Genomic DNA, 22,107 nt, shown 5'->3' on the forward strand with positions numbered 1-22,107 from the left:
TGCAGGTTTGTTATCCTCTATAACCAATATGGATCTGACCGCCTGCACCAAAGCAGGAACATTAATACTTGATTTAGGCTCCACCTTGTGATGAAGGGAATCGGAGTCAGACGCATCATCCATCTCCCCATTGTCTGACAACACATCTGTGTCGGATAGCAGTGTAGACTGGGAAGACACCACAGGGCATTTAGACGCCTTCTTAGGTTTGTCATTCTCTAACTGACTTAGAAAAAACATCCACCCAGGGTGGCTGTATAACTTGTGGTAATCCCTGCAAGGGAATGACAGACTGTTGTGGTACCTGAGGGGATTGCATGTACTGTGGAAAACCCTGGTAGGGAGCGACAGTCTGTGGCACAGGGGTAGACTGCAAAAATTGCGGGATACACAGAGGGAACAATGGCATGTTGAGGTAACCCCATATGGGTTACAACAGCTGGTACCGCCAGGCGATCCGCAATGGGGGACAGGGTCTGAGAGAAAACCACCCAAGTGGGGCACTCTGAGGGGCCTGGTGCCTGATGGCACCTTACACAACCAATCCTGAGTTAAAATATCCTTACTCACACCTGCAGCACATAACTTGCAGGATAGCAAAGCGGGTGCAGTATTTCGTTCCATTTTCTGGTCAGACATATCGGACTAACAATTATTGTGGAAATCTCAAGCAGCGCTATATTGGTCCTGAGTGACGCTAGGATTAGCTGCAGGGACCCACTATAAACGTATGAAACACAACAGTTACACCTAAAATATGGCAACGGGCAGCACACAACAGTATGTGACTGACTTCACAAATATTGACATATATATATGTGAAGACTAAGAACCACCTTAACTACACCTGTATTAGGCCAGATAGTAGAGAAAAGTGATACAGTATGAACTGACAGATGGGAGAGAAGGCACAGACAGTCAGCGCTAGCATAAGTCATACATTGCAGAAATATAAATTATATATATATATATATATATATATATATATATATACACATACACACACACACACACACACATATATACACATACATACATATACATATACACATACACACACAGTGCATCCGGAAAGTATTCACAACGCTTCACTTTCAAAAATAGCAAAGAACTATTTACACTTTGTCATTATGGGGTATTGTGTGTCGAATTTTGAGGACAAAAATAATTTATTCCATTTTGGAATAAGGCTGTACCATAACAAAATGTGGAAAAAGTGAAGTGTTGTGAATACTTTCCGGATGCACTGTGTGTGTTTATTAGCTTTATGTGATACAGTTATACAACAAGCCTGTATACCTGTGGTGCTGTGTACTGCCTTCATTTTAATTTGTCTTATTTATACCCCTTTATACAGACAATGACTCTGCTTTAATCCAGCCTCTTGTGGCTGTGTAAACATCCAATCATGCCGCATGTATTCCTGTTACCATGACACCGTTAATGTTTTTTTTTTAGTGTGGATTACATGCCTCTAGCGAAGCTGCGCCTGTGAGTTTTGATGTCCTGTCCTGGCTGGGACTAGTGGAACAGGTACCACTGTGTCTATTTGCGATGCTTTAGAATACTTTAGATTGACCTTACTCACACATTGCTAGCCAGTGTTGCCATAGTAACCTGCCTCTATGTATTGACAGAGTTTATCCACGTTAGTTGCCTTTGATTTGCCAAGCGTCTGACCTCTTCCTGTGTACTCATGTTGCCTTGACTACTGCTAGTCTATTGAACATGGAAGGGTTACTTAGCCGGCGGATGTTTACATTGTTATATGCTGCGCTTTCGCTTTTGCGGGATCGAGTTTTTTAGCTCCTTTCTTGTCTGTCCTTTTGCGCTGGTTGTACACTTGGACAGGGCTACTGTGTCGGATAATCTGTCCCCTGATACCCTATTCATGTCTAGATGTGGGTTTATTATGAGGTGCCCGCAACCGAAAGTGACATCATGATGATCGTTTCATGAGAGGTGGCTACCCACGCTTCTCAGGTAGTTCACTCATTAGCACCAGGGTATAAGAGGCAGTTGTGTTAAGGTAAGCTTCATCTTTGTATCGTACTTGGTGGTTACTGTTACCTTGTTTGCAAACGCTGTGTCTCTTGAAGAAGGTAATGTACTGTGACCGAAACTTCGAGTTTTGTCATCATTAGAATAAAACTGGGATTCATTTATTGCCCCTCTTTTTTGATAGATAGATATATATATATATATATCTATCTATATCTATCTCTCTCTCTATCTATCTATATATCTGGGAAGGCCATAGCGCTGTGTACACTAAACCAAGGGAGAGGTATGCAAGGGGACTGGACCGAACGCTGTCCTAGGAGATCTGCGATGCACCATACAAGATAGTGGACGCCGGAGACCTCAGAGGGGGCGTGGCCATAAGAGGAAGCAGCTCAGCAAAGTCAGACCTCTGAGGAAAGGCGCGCTGAGCTGCCACTACAACGGGGAAGGCTGCCTCCTCTGGCTAACTATTAACCCCTGAGACGCTGGCTCAGATACTGTCCCTGGTGGTCTAGCGGAAGCGCAGGGTATGGGGGGTCTGCGTCCACCTCAGCACCTCCGGTTTGTCCCTTGAGACCGGAGGTAAAGACTGCTAATACGCGGGTTACCAAAGCCGTGATCCGCCTTACCTGTCTCCGTGTGTCCTGCTGCAGTCTAGGATATCCACAGGGCCCAGCTAGCACAGACCACGGGATCCGGCCGAGATCCCCAGATTGGTACTGGTGTCGCGGCGCCGGCAGGGTGACAGAGCAGCAGCGCAGATGTCCTATAGACAGCCTGCTGCTGTACGCTCTGAAGATTGAATAGAAACTACCAAAAATCATAAAATAAAATAGATTTGGGGCTGCTAAGCAGTCCCTCTGCGTTAACAGTGACCCAACTCCGGCCGGGCACCAACTAAAACCGAGGTGCCTCTGGCTCAGGGGCGGGGTATAGGGAGAGTGGACCCAATGCATCCTGGGAGCTGAAACCTTTAAATGCGTGGTGCCCGGAATTGATTCCCACCACCTCCCTGTGGAGCCTATGGACCATGAAGACGAAACAAACTGATTTTTTTATTTAACTTCTTTGGTGAAATCCTCCACCCGAGACCTCAATCAATGTTTCTTGTTTCCCAACCTGTTCAGATACCAAACTAGACAATTCTGCAAATTACCCAGGCTGGCTCTTCCACCACACTGTTCAAATCTCCTGACACCTGGTTATTAACACAAACACTTGCCGGCCTCGCGCCTCAGCACATCCTGTAAGGTAACCTGGTCAGACTTTACACAGGGAACCCATAGTTGGGAAGCATTAAAAGAATTGAGAGAAAAAAAAATCTTTAAACTAACTCAGTGCTGACCTCCTTCAGCACTTAAAGAATAGCTGAGGAGGGGTTGGAGGGGAGGAGTTTATAGCACTAATAATTAGATCATTAAATGCCGTCACCTCCATGCCTCACCAACCCTATGTGTAAGGAAGTGTCCCCCAGATGAGGAAGAGAAAACTGAATGTTAACCAAACTATACTTAAAATCAATTTTGACATGCGACTCGCGTTACATGTCTATCCCCAGTCAAAGGGCTCTGATACAAATTGCTCAAACCTGTAGAATCCACGTGAATTAATCAATGTTGGCCTGTTTATCTTCCTAATTAACTCTAAAGATGTATAAAATATTTCATCTGGTGATGATGGCCATTTCCAGTTGGTGCCAGCTTGCACAATTGTGCTCACTAAGTATTAACCATCTCTGATGTCCTTGATCTCACCTGGGTAAATCTTTCCATTATATTCAACACAGAATCAGTCACCAATGTTAATTACATTATCAGAAGTCACTGTGACAGTCACACAATATACTATGAACTTTTATCAGCATAAATATACTAAAATGTTAGCAGTTATGTGAAATTTAATTTTCAAGTATTGTGTCCTATATTTCATGGAATATATACACTCACAGATATGTCCACATACATCTATCCTCTGTGCGCTACAGTCCCGTTACACAACGTTTCAGTGCTCTGAGACTTAGTAGCGCCAAGCTTTTTGTGCGACTTTCTGCCTTTTACTGCATCTTATTCTCACAGTGATGCACAAACAGTTTCTGCTGATTAAAATGATATGCAGCATGCCTATATTCTGTGTGCAACTGCGGGTGTATCTACATGCGAAATGCTACGTTACACTGTCAGCGGCTGTGACACTAACGTAACATTTTGCATGCAGATACGTCCACAATTGCACACAGAATATAGATATGTCGCATGTACAGTATATGGACACGTGTGTTATATATCTATCTATCTAATACAGTCTATTGTCTGGCACTCATCTACACATTGCAACAGCTGACCCGGGTGCCCGACCTGTAGTCCTGTCCACTGGTAGCTTGATAGATAAGATGGATATATATATATATATATATATATATATACACATACATATATATATACATCCAAACACCGGCACTCATGAGTTCAATACACAATATAGTCCGGGTGCCATCCACAGTATGTATCTGCATACAAACCAATAATATATCCCATCTGGCGGCACTCCGTGGTAGAAGAAAAAAAAAAAAAAAAAAACACACACATCAGCCGTGCTTCACAGATATCTGTGAAGCACGGCTGATGTGATTTTTTTCTTCTACCACGGAGTGCCGCCAGATGGGATAGATATACATATATATATATATATATATATATATATATATTTTAATTTATTATATACACACAAATACACAGGATATACCTATACATACAAGGGTGTAGCTACCATGGGTGCAGCAGCTATGAGGCTTCGCAACACCCCTGGATCTGTCTACTCTGCACGGATCTGTCGCCTCACAAGGCTCACATGCATCAGAGAGAAGAGTTTCTGCCTACAGGGAGGGGCGGTCACATCCCACCTCCCTGCAGGCAGGTGACGGCCATCTGTCCCTGCGTCCAGCTCCTTCCGAACACTTATCTTGCAGCCTGTTGAGAGGGGACATGACATCTGCCTCCTCTCAGCATCCCCGTGCCCCGCTGTTCTCCCCTGCATGCAGCATCGCCCCAATTATCTGCCCAGTAAGAAGGGGTGTGTGTGTGCACTAGGTCTGTCTGGCAAGGGGGTGGGGAAGAGATGCTAGGTGTGCCCAATAAGGGAGGGAACTTTAAAACTTTGCTATGGGTCCCACAAAGTTTTAGCTACGCCCCCTGTATATATAGATATATATTAAACACTTAAAAATTAAGGATGGAAACCCTGGGCTGCCATGGACCCCTTAACATACTGTAATTATGCGACTTTCTTCCTCCCCGGAAGCCCCTATGGTGGCCTATATACAAGCAGATAACAATAGGTATGGCCACAAAAAAACAAAACCAGCAGCATAACCAAGCATTTATTGAAGTTTCAAAAGTGTTCAAATCTGCGCTAATGGCTCTTTAATGGAATATTAAATAAGCTAGTGAAGATCACAAAGGTGCCAATTTATAGATAAATTATATGAAAGGGATATCCATTTTTAAATAAATTATCCTAATCTTAATATGAAACCTTACAAATAAAAAAAAAGACATATAATGAAGCTACAAAGTTCTAATCTTAGTCCAAGAGCACAGATGTGTCCTCATTCAATTTTACTCTAGGCGTGCCAGTTAACAGTCAATGGGACATTTTTTTTTCCTCAAAATTTGTGCTTTACTGTATTTGCACCCATAAAATGACAAAAAGCAACAAAAGTACTTGCTAATGTACACTGACCAATAGGGCTTGTGGTACTTTGTGCTGATGTGGATGTTCATCCTCAAAGATATAATTCTCCAATTTATTATTACAGGTACTCCATTAGATTATCTACTTGGAGAAGAGGACAGATTGGCTTCAGGGATACTAGGTGAGTATGTGAGATAGTGTGTGTACATGTGTGTGCGCGCATGTATGTTTTAATAAAATTGTACTTTTCTACGGTGTGTGTGTTCTGTGGTTTTTTAATATTGCTTTTGCTGTGGAACTACAGATACCAGAAGGCCCGTAATGCCCTGCATGCTGATACTTGTTGTTCTCCAAGTACTAGCATGCGGGGGAGGCTTACTGGGAACTGTAGTTCCACAGCAAAAGCCAATATTTTAACTATTTATTTGCACCATACTTTACACAAAACCCGGCATCCACCGCCCAGGGGTGCCGGGGATAGCCCCGGGCTATCAGCCTGGGGTGCCCTGGAGAGCGGGACCCCTTTATTGGCGAGGGGCATCGGCTCCCCAGGGATCCCCAACCTGGGCTGACTAGCGGTCAGGGCTGATGCTTTAGCTGGGGGGCCCGGTGAAAGGGCTCCCCTGTCTGTGGCACCCCCCGCCCCAGCTAGAAAGAGACAAGTGCTGGTTCTGGTAAATACCGGGGGACCCTATGCATTTTTTCCCCCTATATTTCCAGAACCAGGGCCAGCTCAGAGCCCAGTGCTGGTTGCGCTGAATACGGGGGACTTCTACATCATATGTCCCCCGTATTTTGGCAACCAGGGCTGGATCTGACTAGCGCGGTGCTGGTTGTGTTTAAGTACAGGGAACCCCTACATAATTTTTCCCCTGTATTTACACAACCCGGTGCTGGTTGCACTTTTACACATTTAATTTTGAACATAGATGCGTAGATGGATCTCACTGCTGCGTTCGTGCACCAGTGAGCCCTCTGTCGCCCGCTGATGCCCCCTTTACACTGCACCGCTGCTCTGCACTATCGCTGCTGCCGCTACCCCGCACACCTACAGCTGCCTTGCACCTCCCAAACCACCTCCTGTGTGCTGTCCCCTCTTCCACCTGTGCTAGTGTACCATTTTGTTGCCCTTCTCCCCTGCAGATGGCCCGGTTTGCTCATCCAAACCCTGATAGTTTATAAATTTTAAAAAAGCTATGAAATTCCCTAGATAAAAAACCTTACGGTTATACATGTTCCATTAAGCTTCTTAGCCATAATCTGAAATTTCACAAAAACCTACTGGTTTTTGTGCCACTCAAACTAAAAAAAAAGCAATGAAGTTATGATCATTAAGTTTGTCCCCCTTTTTTTTCACCCCAAAATTAAAACTTTATTCCAAGGGTGCAGGCTATTTTTTTTTTTTTTATTAAGCGTGCACCCCTCAACCCGAAAACTGCACTTTTTTTCACCATGTAAAATGAGATATGGTAAGAACTTACCTTTGTTATCTCTATTTCTACGAGGTCCATAGGGTTCCACAGGATACATTGGGGTATAGGCGATGGCGGCAGTCATCGGGCACCTCAGAGTTAAATTTTCAGCCTCTCAGGACGCACTGGGGTCCCTCTCCTATACCCCGCCCCCGAGCCCAGACAATTCAGTTACATAACAAGCAATAGGCCGGAGGAGGAGAACAAAGTCTGGAACACACAAGAATCACATTCTCACCAGAAGGAGACGGAAAACCGGTGACCAGAACAAAGCCCATCTGCAGTACAGGTGCGACAGGGCGGGAGTCCTGTGGAACCCTATGGACTCGTAGCAATAGAGATAACAAGGGTAAGTTCTTACCATATCTCATATTTTCAACTTTAGGGTCCATAGGGTATCCACAGGATACCTTGGGGATGTGCAGAAAGGAGAATCCGCCTCCCGAAGGAAGCATCCTGAGAGGCGAAGGTATCAAATGCATAATACCTCACAAAGGTATGGACAGAAGACCACGTGGCTGCCTTGCAAAGCTGAACAGCAGAGGCACCACGGTGAGCTGCCTACAAAAGGACCCACAGACCGAGTATAATTCGCCCTAACAGAGGATGGTACAGGAAGGCCCTCATAAATGTAAGCCTCAGAAATCGCCATGCGAATCCATCCTGCCAAAGTTTGCTTAGTAGCAGGCCAACCCTTCTTACAGAAACCATAGAGGACAAACAAAGAGTCCGACTTCTTAAAGGGACTGGTATGGTCAACATAAATCCTTAGAGCACGTACCACATCCAAGGAGGCCTCACCAACTGAGAGGTCTGGGGAATTAAAGGCCGGTACTATAAAATCCTCATTAATGTGGAAACTAGATACCACCTTAGGTAGAAAACCAGGGCGCGTGCTAAGGACCGCCCTGTCTCTATGAAAAGTCAGAAAGGGAGGGAGACATGAGAGAACCCCCAAATCTGACGCCCTTCTGGCCGAAGCAATGGCCAGAAAAAACAGTCTTAGCTGTAAGCCATTTTAAATCCACTGAGCCCAGTGGTTCAAACGGCGGTCCCTGGAGAGCCCTCAGGACCACAGCCAAATCCCAAGGAGCCACTGGTGGGACGAAGGATGGCTGAGTACGAAGTACACCTTGCATAAAGGTGCGGATCATCAGGAAGAGTAGCAATCCTACGCTGAAACCACATTGTCAGGGCAGAAACTTGCACCTTCAGTGAAGCAAGGTAAAGACCGTGATCTAAGCCAGCCTGTAGGAAAGCCAAAATCCTGGATATCCTAAACACCTGAGGATCATCGCCTCTAGGGTTAGTGTTCCCGCTAGGCTGTTTTAGCGGGGCGCGGCGCCCTGCCCTCCTTCTGGAGGGCAAAAAGCACCCTGCCCTCCAGGAGGAGGGCAAAAAGCGCCCTGCCCTAACAGCCTGCGGGAGCCGTTCTCACCCGCGGGACGCAGTATCCCGCGGGTGGACAAACATGCGGTGACCCGGTCACCGCCGGGGAATAGACGCCGGGCACATGCGCCCGGCGTCTATTCTCCCTTTCTGCAGCGCTTGGGGGCTGCCCGGCATGTCCGTAAGCGCCGGGCACGCCCCCAAGTATGACGAAAAGGGGGACGCGTCTTATAGACACGCCCCCTTTTCGTAACCACGCCCCTTTTCGGACGAGCGCGCGGCGAAGGACATTGCCCTCTCTAGCTCTGGCGCCCTGCCTGCCGCCGGAGCTAGAGGGAACACTATAGGGTGACACCATTCACAGAAAGTATGCCACACTCTGTGGTAAATTCTTGCAGAAGCAGGCTTCCGAGCTCTGAGCATGGTGTTAACTACAGAGCTGGAAAAACCCCTGGACCTTAAGAGGGCTGCCTCAACAGCCACACCATCAAAGACAGATGACTCAGGTCCGGGTAATGACAAGGACCCTGAGATAACAGGTCCCAACATTGAGGCAACAGCATCAGAGCGTCTATGGAGAGACTCCAAAGATCTGAGTACCCGTGACGTCTGGACCACACAGGAGCTATCAACAGGAGCGTGCCTCCTTCTTGCTTGAATTTTCGAAGCACACGAGGAAGAAGGCAGAACGGAGGGAAGAGGTAACCAAACTGGAAGGTCCACAGAACCGACAGAGCGTCTACCAGAAGAGCCCCCGTGTCTCTTGTTCTTGACCCGTACACAGGCAGCTTGTTGTTGTTGTGTCTTGAAGCCATGAGGTCTATCTCCGGAGGGCCCCACTTGTTCACCAGCTTTTGAAATACCTCCTGGTGAAGAGACCATTCCCCTGGATGCATGTCTTGACGGCTGAGAAAGTCTGCTTCTCAGTTGAAGATTCCTGGTATGAACACTGCTGATATTGCAGGGAGATTGTCCTCAGCCCAAGCCAGAATGCGGGACACCTCTGTCAGTGTTGCCCGACTTCGGGTTCCTCCTTGGCAGTTTATGTAAGCCACCATGGTGGCGTTGTCCGACTGTACCTCCACGGGTTCCCCGTGGAGAACATGTCTTGCCTGCTGGAGAGCTTTAAATACTGCCCGAAGTTCTGTGATGTTTATTGGAAGCGCAGATTCAGCTGATGTCCACCTGCCCTGGAATAAGTGTGGACCAGTCACTGCTCCCCAGCCTTGGAGACTGGCGTCCGTTGTCAGAAGGACCCAGTTTGTCACCCAAAAGGGGCGTCCCCTGTTCAGGTGAGCTGTCTGTAGCCACCAGGCCAGAAACAGACGTACTTCCGGAGAAAGCACCATGGTCTGTGTCTTTATCTGATGGGACAACCCATTCCATCTGGAGAAGATCAACTTCTGCAGAGGTCTGGAGTGAAACTGGGCATATTCCACCATGTCAAACATCGATACCATGGAGCCCAGTAACCTCATCGCTGAGTGAACAGACACTTGGTGGCTCTGAAGGCAACTGCGTACCTTTGCCTGTAATGCAGAGATCGTTTCCTCCATCACAAAGATCCTCTGTTGTTGGGAGTCCAAGAGGGCTCCGAGATGGAGCATCCTCTGTGAGGGAACCAGGGAGGACTTCTTCCAATCAGCCAGCCATGATTCTTCAGCACAGATATTGTCAGTTGCAGATGGTCCTGAAGGAGCTCTGGAGACATTACTAACAACAGGAGGTCATCCAGATAGGGCAACAGGCGGACCCCCTGCATTGGCAGGTGGGCTGCCATGACTGCCATTACTTTGGTAAATACTCGAGGCGCAGTGGCCACACCAAAGGGCAGTGCCTGAAACTGGAAATGGCGGTTGAGCACCTTAAACCTGAGGTATTGATGGTGCACCAAGATAATGTGAACATGCAGGTAGGCATCAAGAATGACCAGCGACACCATGAAATCCCCAGGCTCCATTGCCAACATAATGGAACGCAGGGTCTCCATCCTGAACCGAGGAACCCTCAAAGACTAGTTTAGGGACTTGAGGTTGAGCCGGTAGGACCCATTGGGTTTCTGTACCAAAAAGAGATTTGAGTAATATCCCGTTCCCTGCCTGGGTAACGGAACAGGCACTATAACTCCAGCCTGGACCATAGAGTGCAACACTTTCTGGAGTTCCAGGGCCTTGTCCTGATCTGATGGAAGGCCTGTAGTGAAAAATAGGATCTGTCCATTAAAGGGCAGCAATTCCAATCCCTTCTTGGAATCAGCATCCACTTTGCAAGAGCGCAACCGCAGGGAGTGGCGAGCCACCACAGCTGCCGAGGAGATCTAGAAGTGAGGAGACCTATATCCAAGGCTGCCTCATTAAAGTACGTGGCTGAGTCTCTGAGAATGCCCACTAACTCCACCTGCTCAGCAGAAGATCCAGTGTCCAGAGACGCCTCCAAATTAACAGCCCAGCGCTCCATGGCTCTGGCCACCCAGCACACGGCCATAGCCGTCTTGGAAGCCCCGCCAGCAAGGGAATAAATAGTTTTAGGGATATTTCTACCTTACGATCTGTAACATCCTTCAAGGAGGACATGGAGGGCATGGGCAATGTTGCACTCCTCACTAGACGTGTGACATGAGAATCCACCTGTGGAGGGGTTTCCCATTTTGAAAAATAATTATCTGCTAAAAAGGGTATGCAAAGGACAAGTGTTTTTGAGGCTGGAACCGCTTACCCGGATTTTTCCACGCCTCCTCTAAATGATCCACTAACTGACCAGATACAAGAAATACAGTGGCATCTCCCTTAATATCCTTAAAGAAGACGTATTTGGATTTAGCCACGGGGGATCCTCATCCTCAATAACAAAGGCCGTACGGACTGCCCGTATAAGGCCAGGGATATATACTTTTGACTTAGACTCCGCCTCCTTAGCACGAAGGGCCTTCTGGTCTGAAAAGTCAATGATCTCACCGTCATCAGACGACATGTCATACTCATCATACTGAGTCGTCTGAGACATTAAAGGCCGCTTAGAAGGCCGCAAAGGTGACTCCCCTTGTAAAAAGTCAGTCAGGTGCTGTACCATGCTGGACAATGAGTTCCCCCACACAAGCTCCTGCGGGACCTGAGGAGGCGAAAGCGGGAGACACTGGGGTACCATCAACTGCCTGGGGAACCCCTGCATGGGTGATGAGACCAACGCCTGCTGCGATAACCCAATCTGGGGGAACGCAGGGGGCAGCGCCAACTGGCCCACAAGGGTTTTAAGTGCCTTAGCAAAACAAGCCTAGGGCGGTTCCTGCACAGGTGCAGTGACAGAAATCGGGCGTGATATGAAATGACATGCCCTACATAATCCCTCAGTGTGCCAATCTCCCTCCGCTAACTTTACATTACATGTGGTACATTTTAGCTGAAGAGGGTATTCTCGTTCACTCCCAGACATGATGAGTGTAAACGGAGCATATGAGACTCCCCTCACAGAAAAACATACTATTTAACTGTGAGGCAATGAAACCCTGCAACACCGCACCGCAAGGGATTTTAGCAGAAAAGGACAGTAATAGTAAAATGGCTGACAGTCAGAAGTGAAAGTACAGTCAAACAGTGGTAGCACAGTCACATACAATGCAGAAATAAATCCTTGCACTACAAGCACTATGATCAACTACGCAGACCAGAGCCTGGTAGGAAACAGTGCTGCACACTCTGTCCAGATCGGTGGAGAGGTATGCGGGGGGACCCGGACCGCGATGCCACCTGTATCACACTCCAGCAGCGTTTGCACACTTCCTAGAAAATGGCCGCTGAGGAACTGAGAGGAGGCGGGCCTAGGGGAGGAGCGCTGACACAGCCCGCCAGACCGCTGTGGAAAGGTGCTGTGCAGCGGGGGAGGCGCGCTCCCCTGGCATGCTATTAACCCCTGGGATGCTGGAGCTTTTCTGCTCTGCTGCAGCCCGCTGTCCCTGGTGGTCTAGTGGAAAGCGCAGGATCAGTACCTGGCTCCACCGCAGCCTGTCCCCAGGGAGCCCCCGCCTGAGGACCAAATGAAAGTGAATCGGCGGGGACCCTCTGCGGGACCCCGGCGCTTACCTGAACCCCTTGAATCCGGCCACAGTCAGGGTAGTCAGGGCTCACCGCTAGCTGGGATCCCAGACACCCACCAGCATCCCCGGATCAGTACCGGCGTTCTGGTCCGATGGGGTGAAGGAGCGACAGCATAGACGTCTGCAATGACTGTCTATGCTGTACTGCTCATCTTGTGCAGCAAAGCTGCCTTGAAAAACTTCAGGGGCTGTAAATAGCCCCCTTCTGATTACGGTGATCCGACTCCGAGCCGTTCACCTACGAAACTCAATTGCCTGGGCTCGGAGGCGGGGTATAGGAGAGGGACCCCAGTGCTTGATGACTGCCGCCATCGCCTATACCCCAAGGTATCCTGTGGATACCCTATGGAACCTGCAGTAAAAAACACGGTGAAAAGTTATCCCCGTTTTTTAACGAAAAGTCTTTGAAATTGAATACGGGGATAATTAAAATAGGCGAAAATTATGTCATTGGCGATAAACCAGTTATCGGCGATAATTTATCGCCGATAACGGGTTTTCGCTGCCAAATTGAATACTGCCCTATGAAGACAAAAGTGATTGGACACCCCTGGTGCAAGCAAAATGGTGTGCTCATTAATGTATAAAATGAGAAGTATAGAGATGTTCTCAATAACTCTGTGCTCCTTACACTGTGGCAGTTCTAAGGAAACAGGATGACAATGCCAGCTGTCATGTTTCCAGGGCGACGCTGGACTGGCCAGATCAAAGTCCAGATCTTAACCCTACTGAGAATCTCTGGGATGAAGTGGAGCAACGGTTGCATTCTAGGCCGACTTGACCTTCTTCAGTATCACAGTTGGTCACTGTATTTAAGGCGGAATGGCAGAACATACCGCCTGCTGTTGTCCTGGAATTTGTGGACAGTTTGACAAAAAGGGTGTCTGTAGGTCCACTGCAAAGTACTGAAGTCAATGAAATCTTGTTGATCTAATTGCTGTCAGTGTCTAACTATTTTGTCTACAAAGTGTAATTCGTCAAATATCGTATTGTGTGACACTGAACACAGGAGATCATATGTAAATTGTCCACTTGTCTCAAACATTGCATGGGGGTGATGTGATCAGGACCACCACACTCCTTGCTTGAATGCATACCTGGATATTTCTGTTTTGAAGATCGTGTGGGCAGCACAGACTGTGTAATGGTTAGCATTACTGCTAATGGTTGTGGGTTCGATTTCCACTACGGCCCTAACGATGTGTCGTTTGTTTACTTTCCCTCTGCTTGGGTGCTCCGGTTTCCTCCCACACTCCAAAACTATATACTGGTACAGTAGTTTCATTGGCTCACACAAACAAAAATTAACCCTAGTGTGTATGTGTTAGAGAATGTGGTAGGGGACTTAGATTGTAAGCTCCTCTGGGGCAGAGGCCCTGATTCAGAGCTGGACGATCTGACAGAGCGCTCGCTCTGAATCAGGGCCGTCTTTCTTAATTTTAGAGCGGCCACCTGGCCACTTGTATAGCTGTGGGTGACCAGAGCCGATAGCACTCCCACTGACATCACTTGTGATGTCAGTGGGGCCGGCCCTAGACGGTAGGCGTTCCCATGGGAACGCCTCCGTCTGGCCAGTCACGCCCCCGGCACGCCCACCAAAGGGGGCGTGCTGTCACTCACCATCGACAGCACGCCCCCTTTGTAGCGAGACCCATAACGACGGCTTGCCCATTGCTATCCGGGTCTCGCGCATGCGCACGACGGAGCCGGGTCAGTCGTGCACATGCGCACTGGGCCAACATCGACCTGCTTGCGAGCGCTCAGCGCTCGCGAGCGGGTCTGAATCAGGCCCAGAGGCCGATGTGAATGGCCAAATATTCTCTGCAAAGTGCTGCGGAATGTGTGTGCACTATATAAATAACTGGTAATAAATAAATAATAAGTAGTGTGGAATGTGCTAATGATGCAATGCTTGTTAAATTACAAAGTAAACTACTTCTTATATTTTATTGTTTGAATCTCAATTTTAGATAATTCATTGCTTGCTGTCTGGGAAAAGAGCTCTCCGACGATGCTTATCTCTGTGTTGAAGCTATTGTATGCGGTTTCCTTGCAAACAAAGAAATGAACCACATATGTTCATAAAAGGCCTTGACAATTGGCTCAGTCAAATCTAATCCTAATTGAAAGGCTTAAGGTGCCCATCCACTAGAAGAAAGGCAAAAGACTGCACGATTACGACATTGTAATCGTGTCTGTGATGTGCCTACACTGAACGAGCAGTCGTTCAGTGTAGGCACAATCAATCATCTACAAACATGCTGAACCTGACGTTATCGTCAGGTTGACCAGCATGTTTGCACGATGATAGATGTCAAGACCAATTTTTTAAACAATCTGCAAACGATTTTCAAACGATATCGTTCAATCGCTCATTATAATCGTCTGCACCTTAAGTGCAGTCTACCCCAAACATTTTAACATTTTCACTCTGGTGCCAACATAAAGGGGTTAGATAAAGATCCAGTGCTACTCTGCATTCAGCCGAGGCTCTATAAGTGCCATGGCCCGATTGTTTGCTGGACTAAAATACAAGCTTTAAAAGATTTATTTTAAAACCTATTGACATAATAACAGAATTTATGATAAATAAAAAGTGAAGTCGGATTTCAGAGAGATCCTATCATACCTCAAACGAGCACGAAGGGAAAAAAAGTGTACTTAAATTATGTTATAATTAATTTTTCTGTACACACCTGAATTTTAGAGCAATGTTTGATCTTTTCCTCTTGAGGGATAGTATTAGTCACCACTACAGCTTCAAAACATGCGTTATTTATCCGGGAAATGGCTGGTCCAGAAAATATACCGTGTGTCAAGATTGCATATACTTTAGTGGCTCCAGCAGATAGAAGTCTACAAAGAGATCGAAGACAAATTATTGATATCACATGTTCAACATGACACAAGTAACAAAAATATTTGTACGAAAGACTACAAGTAGAGAACATTTGAAAAACCTAAACCATAGTTATGATAAGTGTTGCTTTCACTGGAGAATCAGTGTCATGCTGTAGGTACAGTATATGTGGTAATTCTGTAAACCTAAGGGGGAGGGGACTTGGACTGTACAACCTAATTTTAAACATAAGAGGTGCTACCATGCTGAGACCTGTGGTACAATGCAGCAGACAAAGAACATGGTAGCACACTCTGAGTACTAAGAACAATGGTAGTCAAAATAATCCTGATAAATTCTACAATTAAAATGAAGTATAAGTGAGTTTCTTCGTACAGGATTGGACAAAATTGTTTGCCCATCCACCACGTCAAGGTGAACCCCATAAGATGGGTCCCTAACATCCCTAATACTAACACATTATGTAAATTTATCAAGGACTTACCCTCTCATAGTGCCCATTTTAATACGTAGACAGTAATGTAGGAACCTGTGCAGATGATTAAAAGCACCTAAGGGCAGATGAGTGAGGTGCAAATACCAAACAGGAGTCTCAAGGTACCTACACACAGATATTTTACACGATTTGGCCGATTTCGACGAATCGTGACGACAAATAGTGTAAAATATGCCCAAATCGTGAATGTCCACTCACGATCACGATGCCAATGCACGTCCCAGCTCGTCGTATATCGCATCTTCAGATCTGCCATGCTGTAGGGCAGATTTGCCAATCCAGGACACGATGTGGTGAAGATCGTGAGTACTTTTCACTCACGATGCATCTCACGATTCATCATACATCGCGTATTTTGACTGACAAAACCCTGTACACGCCCAATCACCATCTTTTGCAGCTTCGTGGATAGAAGGAGGAGGACACATGATTGAACCTGCACACCTTAAGTCTGTATTTCTGCACTTTGGTACTGTATTGATGCAACCCCACTGCCCACCAATGTGTGCCACCCACCTACGTGTGCCACCCACCTATGAATGCATGACCCAGCCACCGCCCAACGAAATGAGGGGGCGGTGGCTGGGCCATGCATTAACCTCTCATGTCCACCAATGTTTGCCACCCACCTACCCACCAATGTGTGCCACCCAACTATAAATGCACGATTCAGCCACTGCCTGCCGAAATGAGGCGGGCGGTGGCTGGGTCATGCATTAACCTCCCATCTCCACCAATGTGTGCCACCCACCTATAAATGCATGATCCAGCCACTGCCTGCCGAAATGAAGCGGGCGGTGGCTGGGTCATGCATTAACCTCCCATGTCCACCAATGTGCGCCACCCACCTATCCACTCACTGCCCACCAATGTGATGGGCCACCTAATAAATACCTAGAAAATATTAAAACACTCCAAATATATAAAAATTTCATAAACAAATACATAAGATAAACAATTCTATTATTACAACATAAAAAATATTTCAACAGCATAAAACAAATAGATTACCTTTGTTTATGTTGCTGTAATATATTTGTTTATGATGTTGTAATATAACACCATAAACAAATGTATTGCAACAACATAAACAAATCTATTAAAAACATGTATTTTAATATGGTTTTTTTTTCCTATTCAAAACACATTAAAATCCTGTAAAAAACATTAAAACATCCTTAAAACTGTACAAAAACATTAAAAACAAAACAATTTACAAGTATAGCTAAAAATGTATATTTCCTTATTTTTTATTCTTCCTAGGAATGTCTTTGGATAGCGAGCGTGAGTTTGTGACTGGATTCCTCGAGATCCTACAGTCCAAAGAATGTCTGTCTATGGCAGATAAGCTGTAGACAATACCATAATAAGTTTCAGCAATTGGCAGCTTTGGAGGTGTTGTTGGAATACACAAAAAAGTTTATTGCGGATGCTACCCTGAAAACAGTCCGCCAGAAAATCCAGAACCTGCGTCTGGTCTATGTCAAGGAGAAGAAAAAAGTGGACGATTATAAAAGCTCCAGAGCAGGCACCGACAACGTGTATCATCCAACACTGTGGTACTATAACTTGGTAAGCTTCATCAGGAGCCACAACGCCAGTCTGTCGTCCTGATGTCCGAGCGAGAGGGAGACGAGGTGGCAGTAGTGAGTGGACCGTCTGAGGACGTTTTGGTAAGTTGAGACACAGGGTCTCATTCAGACCCGCTCGCGAGCGCTTGCAAGCGGGTTGATGTTGCCCAAATGTGCATGCGCACGACGGAGGAGCTTCCGTCGTGCACATGCGCGAGACCCGAATAACGACGGGGTAGCCATCGTTATGGGTCTCGCACAAAAGGGGGCGTGCTGTCGATGGTGATTGACAGCACACCCCCTTTGGTGGGCGTGCTGGGGGCGTGGCTGCCCAGATAGAGGCGCTCCAATGGGAACGCCTACCGCCCCCACTGACATCACTAGTGATGTCAGTGGGAGTGATTTTGGCTCTGATAGAGCCAAAATCACTCCAGGGCTTGCACCCACGAGACCCTACCGCAAGGGTCTCGTCATAAGCCCGATGGTCACGATGGTCTTGACCATCGCGACCATCATCATGGACGCTTGCATAATAGGCCGCTTCGCAAATAAAAAAAACACGCCCTGATTCAGAGCGGGCGCTCGTTCAGAGCATCCGGCTCTGAATCAGGCCCACAGTTCATTAACCAAAACCTTTTCTTTTTTTAAACAAAACATTTTAGATCAATCCCAATTGTCCACTATAGTCAGTCATCTCAGACAGTCCTCCTGCCATGGCACCGCACCTGGTCCATTGAAATAGGCCATATACTCCTCCCTCACTTCTTCGGCATGTGCGGTTGATGTTGTTGGAATTGGAGGTGCAGACACTGGTGTAAACTGAGCAATCTCCTCTGGATGTCTTGCATCTTATGGTCTAGCTGTGACTGGTCCTCCTTGTGTAGTTTTTCTTTGCAGAAAGTTATGCAGCACACAGCACGCCATCATGACCCTGTCTACCTTGTCCACACGTAGGTTTATGGTAGTGTGGAAAATGCGGAATCGGTTGCCGAGTATTCTAAACGCAGACTATAGTTGTAGATCCTCTTCTTTCTGGTCAGGCCCCTCTGTGCAAATCGCTTCATCACATGTTCATGTAAAGCAAAAGCCTTGTCTGCAACAAAAACGTAATTTAGGCTGTGCTTTGTCTCATCCAGTGATGGCAAGTTGAGGGTTGTGTTGGTGAGTCTCTGGTAGAATGCAGTCAGTTTGACCACCACCCGAAGCACGCCCCCATTCTTGCCAACATCCACAAACAAAAATTCGTAGTTGGCATTCACCACTGCCATGAGAACGATGCTGAAGAAGCCTTTATAGTTGTAGTAATATGATCCAGTGTTGGCAGGTGGGTTGATGCATCCTGCAAAAACAGCCGGACGACAATGGATTTCGCAGCGCATATCAATAGTACAATGCGTAAAATGGATGACCCAACAAAATTTTTTTTCCAAAGGCTGGTGTATGAGCTATTAATAAGGTCACTAAATTGTAATTTACATGGGTCAACATACATTGCAGATCCACTTCTGTATTCACCTGCCCCAACCGCCTCTGTGAGGCCCCCCAGCCCAGTTGGAGCCTACTCACCCACCCAGTACGCTATCCACAAGCCAGGCAATATACACTGCCATGCTGGAGGCAGAGGATGATTTGCCACAGTGTTTGAAAATGTAATTTGTTTTTTATTACCGTTTCCTGTACTATCACCAAATTTTATCACTCCCAATAGGTGTTGTATGCTATACGGTGGTGATGACGCTGATTGGACAAGGTCACTACACACATGGCACAAGTACAGATTGATGGAAGCCGGGGCCACAATCCGTACTTGTGCCATGTGTGTATTGGCCTATTCAATCTGGCGTCTGACCCACCATATAACATGCCTATAGGGATTGATAAAATTTGGTGATAATGCTGTTTTCTACATTTTATATACATCATGTAAAATTAATATATTAAAAAAATGTTTTATTTAATACTGGGCAGTGTTGTTGGCACAGTCTTGTTAATGCAGCCTTATTGGCTGTCACCACAGTTATATAAAGAGCTAAAAAAACAAAAACAAAACAACTTTTTTTCTTTAACAAGAAACAAATGTGTAAGTGTGTGTTTTTTTTTCTTACCTTGCAATACTGGTACTGCAGCACATTAACGGTAGCCTTGCAGGTCTCCAGGATGATGACGCCCAAGGACTGAGGGGAGATGAGTGTCCCAAACTTCAGGTCTTCCAGTGACCTTCCTGTATCCAGGTACCTCAGGGTAGCCACTAGTCTCTCTTCAGCAGGGATTGCCCTCCGCCACTTTGTGTCCTGCCTCTGGATGTGGGGGGAGGGGGGGGGGGTTACCATACTCAGAAACTCCTGGAAGGTGTCGTCATCCATGCGCAGGTAGTTACGGTAGTCATCCGGGTTGTTCTCCTTGATCTCCTTCAGCAGGCGCATGTGAGAGCGAGTATCCCTTGCAGCAGCCACTCCTTGGTCCAGCATGCTCTTCTTCTCCTTCTCTGTGCCCTCTCCTGGATCACCTTGACACCAGCTTGGACAACCAACACTTTATACTGATAGGGATGCATCAGCACAGACTTCAGGAACATGATAGAATGCAGGTAGCAGACACTTGCAGGTAGAACACACTTTGTAAAAGGCAAGCCAAATACAAAGCAGAGCACAGCAGCAATGTACAGGGTTCAGCAGGTATACACCTAGCCTCACTAGTAGCAGAGCAGAATGTGCACAGGGTTAAAATGGCGCCTGCTTTTTATACCCCTTAGCTAGCCCCACCCATTATTTAAAGATTCCCACCAATCATGAAGATCCTCGTGTGTTGTTTGGTAAAGTACGATTTATCATGCATGATCTCACGATTTGGACTTCTGACACATTGCAGGATAGATCGTGAATCAAATTGGCAGCATTTTTTACCTAATTGTTTTAACGACTGCCGGGGAGCTATCGAGGAGTGTTCAGGGGAAATCGTACACAATGAACGTGAGCACATCGCTATGTGTGTAGGCACCTTCAGCCTTCAAGTGTACAAAATACATAAATATAGTGGAAAAAAGGAGGGGGCCTGGACTGCACACCCAAATTTTAAACATAATAAGAGGTACTACTATTCTTTAAACTTGTATTGCAGCAATTCCAAAGTAATGTGTTCCGGACACATTTATGGGTCACATACTATGGGCAACAGAAAAGTACTTTAAAAAAAAAAAAAAAAAAAAAAGGAGTAATGTGGTTATATGTGAACTATATTTTAATTATAACTGAAACAAATTTGCAGGCATTAAATCTGGGGTTTTAGCATTGGTACAATTTTATACGCACTTATCTGCAGCATGACAGATGGTTCCACAAGTATCTGCCATGTCATCAACAAGAATAGCCACTTTATCTTTCACATCCCCCACAAGAACCATCCGGTCTACTTCATTAGCTTTTTTCCTTTCCTTGTGGATTAAAGCAAAGTCAACATTCAGTCGGTCAGCGATTGAGGTTACTCTGGATAAAAAATAAAAAGGTAAAGATATAATAACAAAACTAGCAGTAAGTGATTACAGATAAAAATCACACACAAACTTCATCTACTTACTAGCAACACTTAATATCAACACCACCTCAGGTGTAGTGCTGTAGCCACACAAACTTCAAAATGTATGAGGTCTGTAAATTTATGCCCACGTGACAGATTGTTGGTAATTTATGATATACACTGCATTTAAAATTAGGGTTTTTTTTTTAACCTACATATAGAAGGCAGGAACATTTTAGCGAACTTTGCTTTGTGCTGGTTCTGTGATATATCTTTGTTGTATGTAGAGAGTCAGATTTGGGTATAAATAGTTGATCTTCATGTGAAGTGCTTTGAACTCACTACAGTGAACTACATCAGTGCCCTGACACTATCATTTCAGAAAGATCTAAATGTCTTGAATTTCCTACTTGGGTGTTTAGATGCCAATACAGGATTGACAAAATACCAAGTACAGACAGTAAGCGCTGTAATCACTAAATTATTTCTCTGTCAATATTCCATTAATGTGTAGGAGACGTTAAGGGGAAACTGCAATATTTACTTGTAACAAAAAATGAATGATATGAAGTCATGAAAGAGGAGTGTTGGAGGTAAAAAGGAAGTTCCTTCAATGTACAAATGTGTCCTCACACATATTTGCTGTAGTCAAGACAATCAGCCCCTCTCAGAACGCAAGGTTCCACGATACTATGCTAGTGACAGGTGTATGTTTGTGCAGAAAATGCATCTAAGTTGCAATGTGATGCGGCTAGGACGCACCGAGAGGCTGTGCTGATTAATTTGACATTCAACACTTGTATATCTGTGTGCGACTTTGCCTCTAAATCAGCTTACAAAAAGCTACAATGCAGCGGCCAACAGCTTTTTTCCCAAGCCAAGTTCCATTAACAAACTCAGTTGCACACAGATATAAAAGTGTTGCATATCAAATTAATCAGTGCAGTATCCTGGCGCCTACTAGCCACATTGCATTCTGACTATGATGTATTTTCAGCAAAAAAAGGTGCCAGACGCTAGCA

At 46.0% G+C, this 22,107-nt stretch overlaps 1 protein-coding gene across 1 annotated transcript in view; it reads right to left on the reverse strand.

Annotated features, from left to right (window-relative positions):
* PRPS1 (phosphoribosyl pyrophosphate synthetase 1) overlaps nt 1-22,107 on the reverse strand; it is a 169,955-nt gene that overhangs the window by 33,485 nt on the left and 114,363 nt on the right. The window contains exons 5-6 of the mRNA XM_088444302.1: nt 20,881-21,054; nt 15,342-15,501 (exon numbers count right to left, since the gene is read on the reverse strand). Coding sequence (XP_088300428.1) covers nt 15,342-15,501; nt 20,881-21,054 — 334 coding nt within the window. The remainder of the gene's footprint in view (nt 1-15,341; nt 15,502-20,880; nt 21,055-22,107) is intronic.

Source organism: Taudactylus pleione, unplaced genomic scaffold (assembly GCF_031769625.1).
Source record: "Taudactylus pleione unplaced genomic scaffold, aTauple2 ptg000352l, whole genome shotgun sequence".
Lineage (NCBI taxonomy): Eukaryota > Metazoa > Chordata > Amphibia > Anura > Myobatrachidae > Taudactylus > Taudactylus pleione.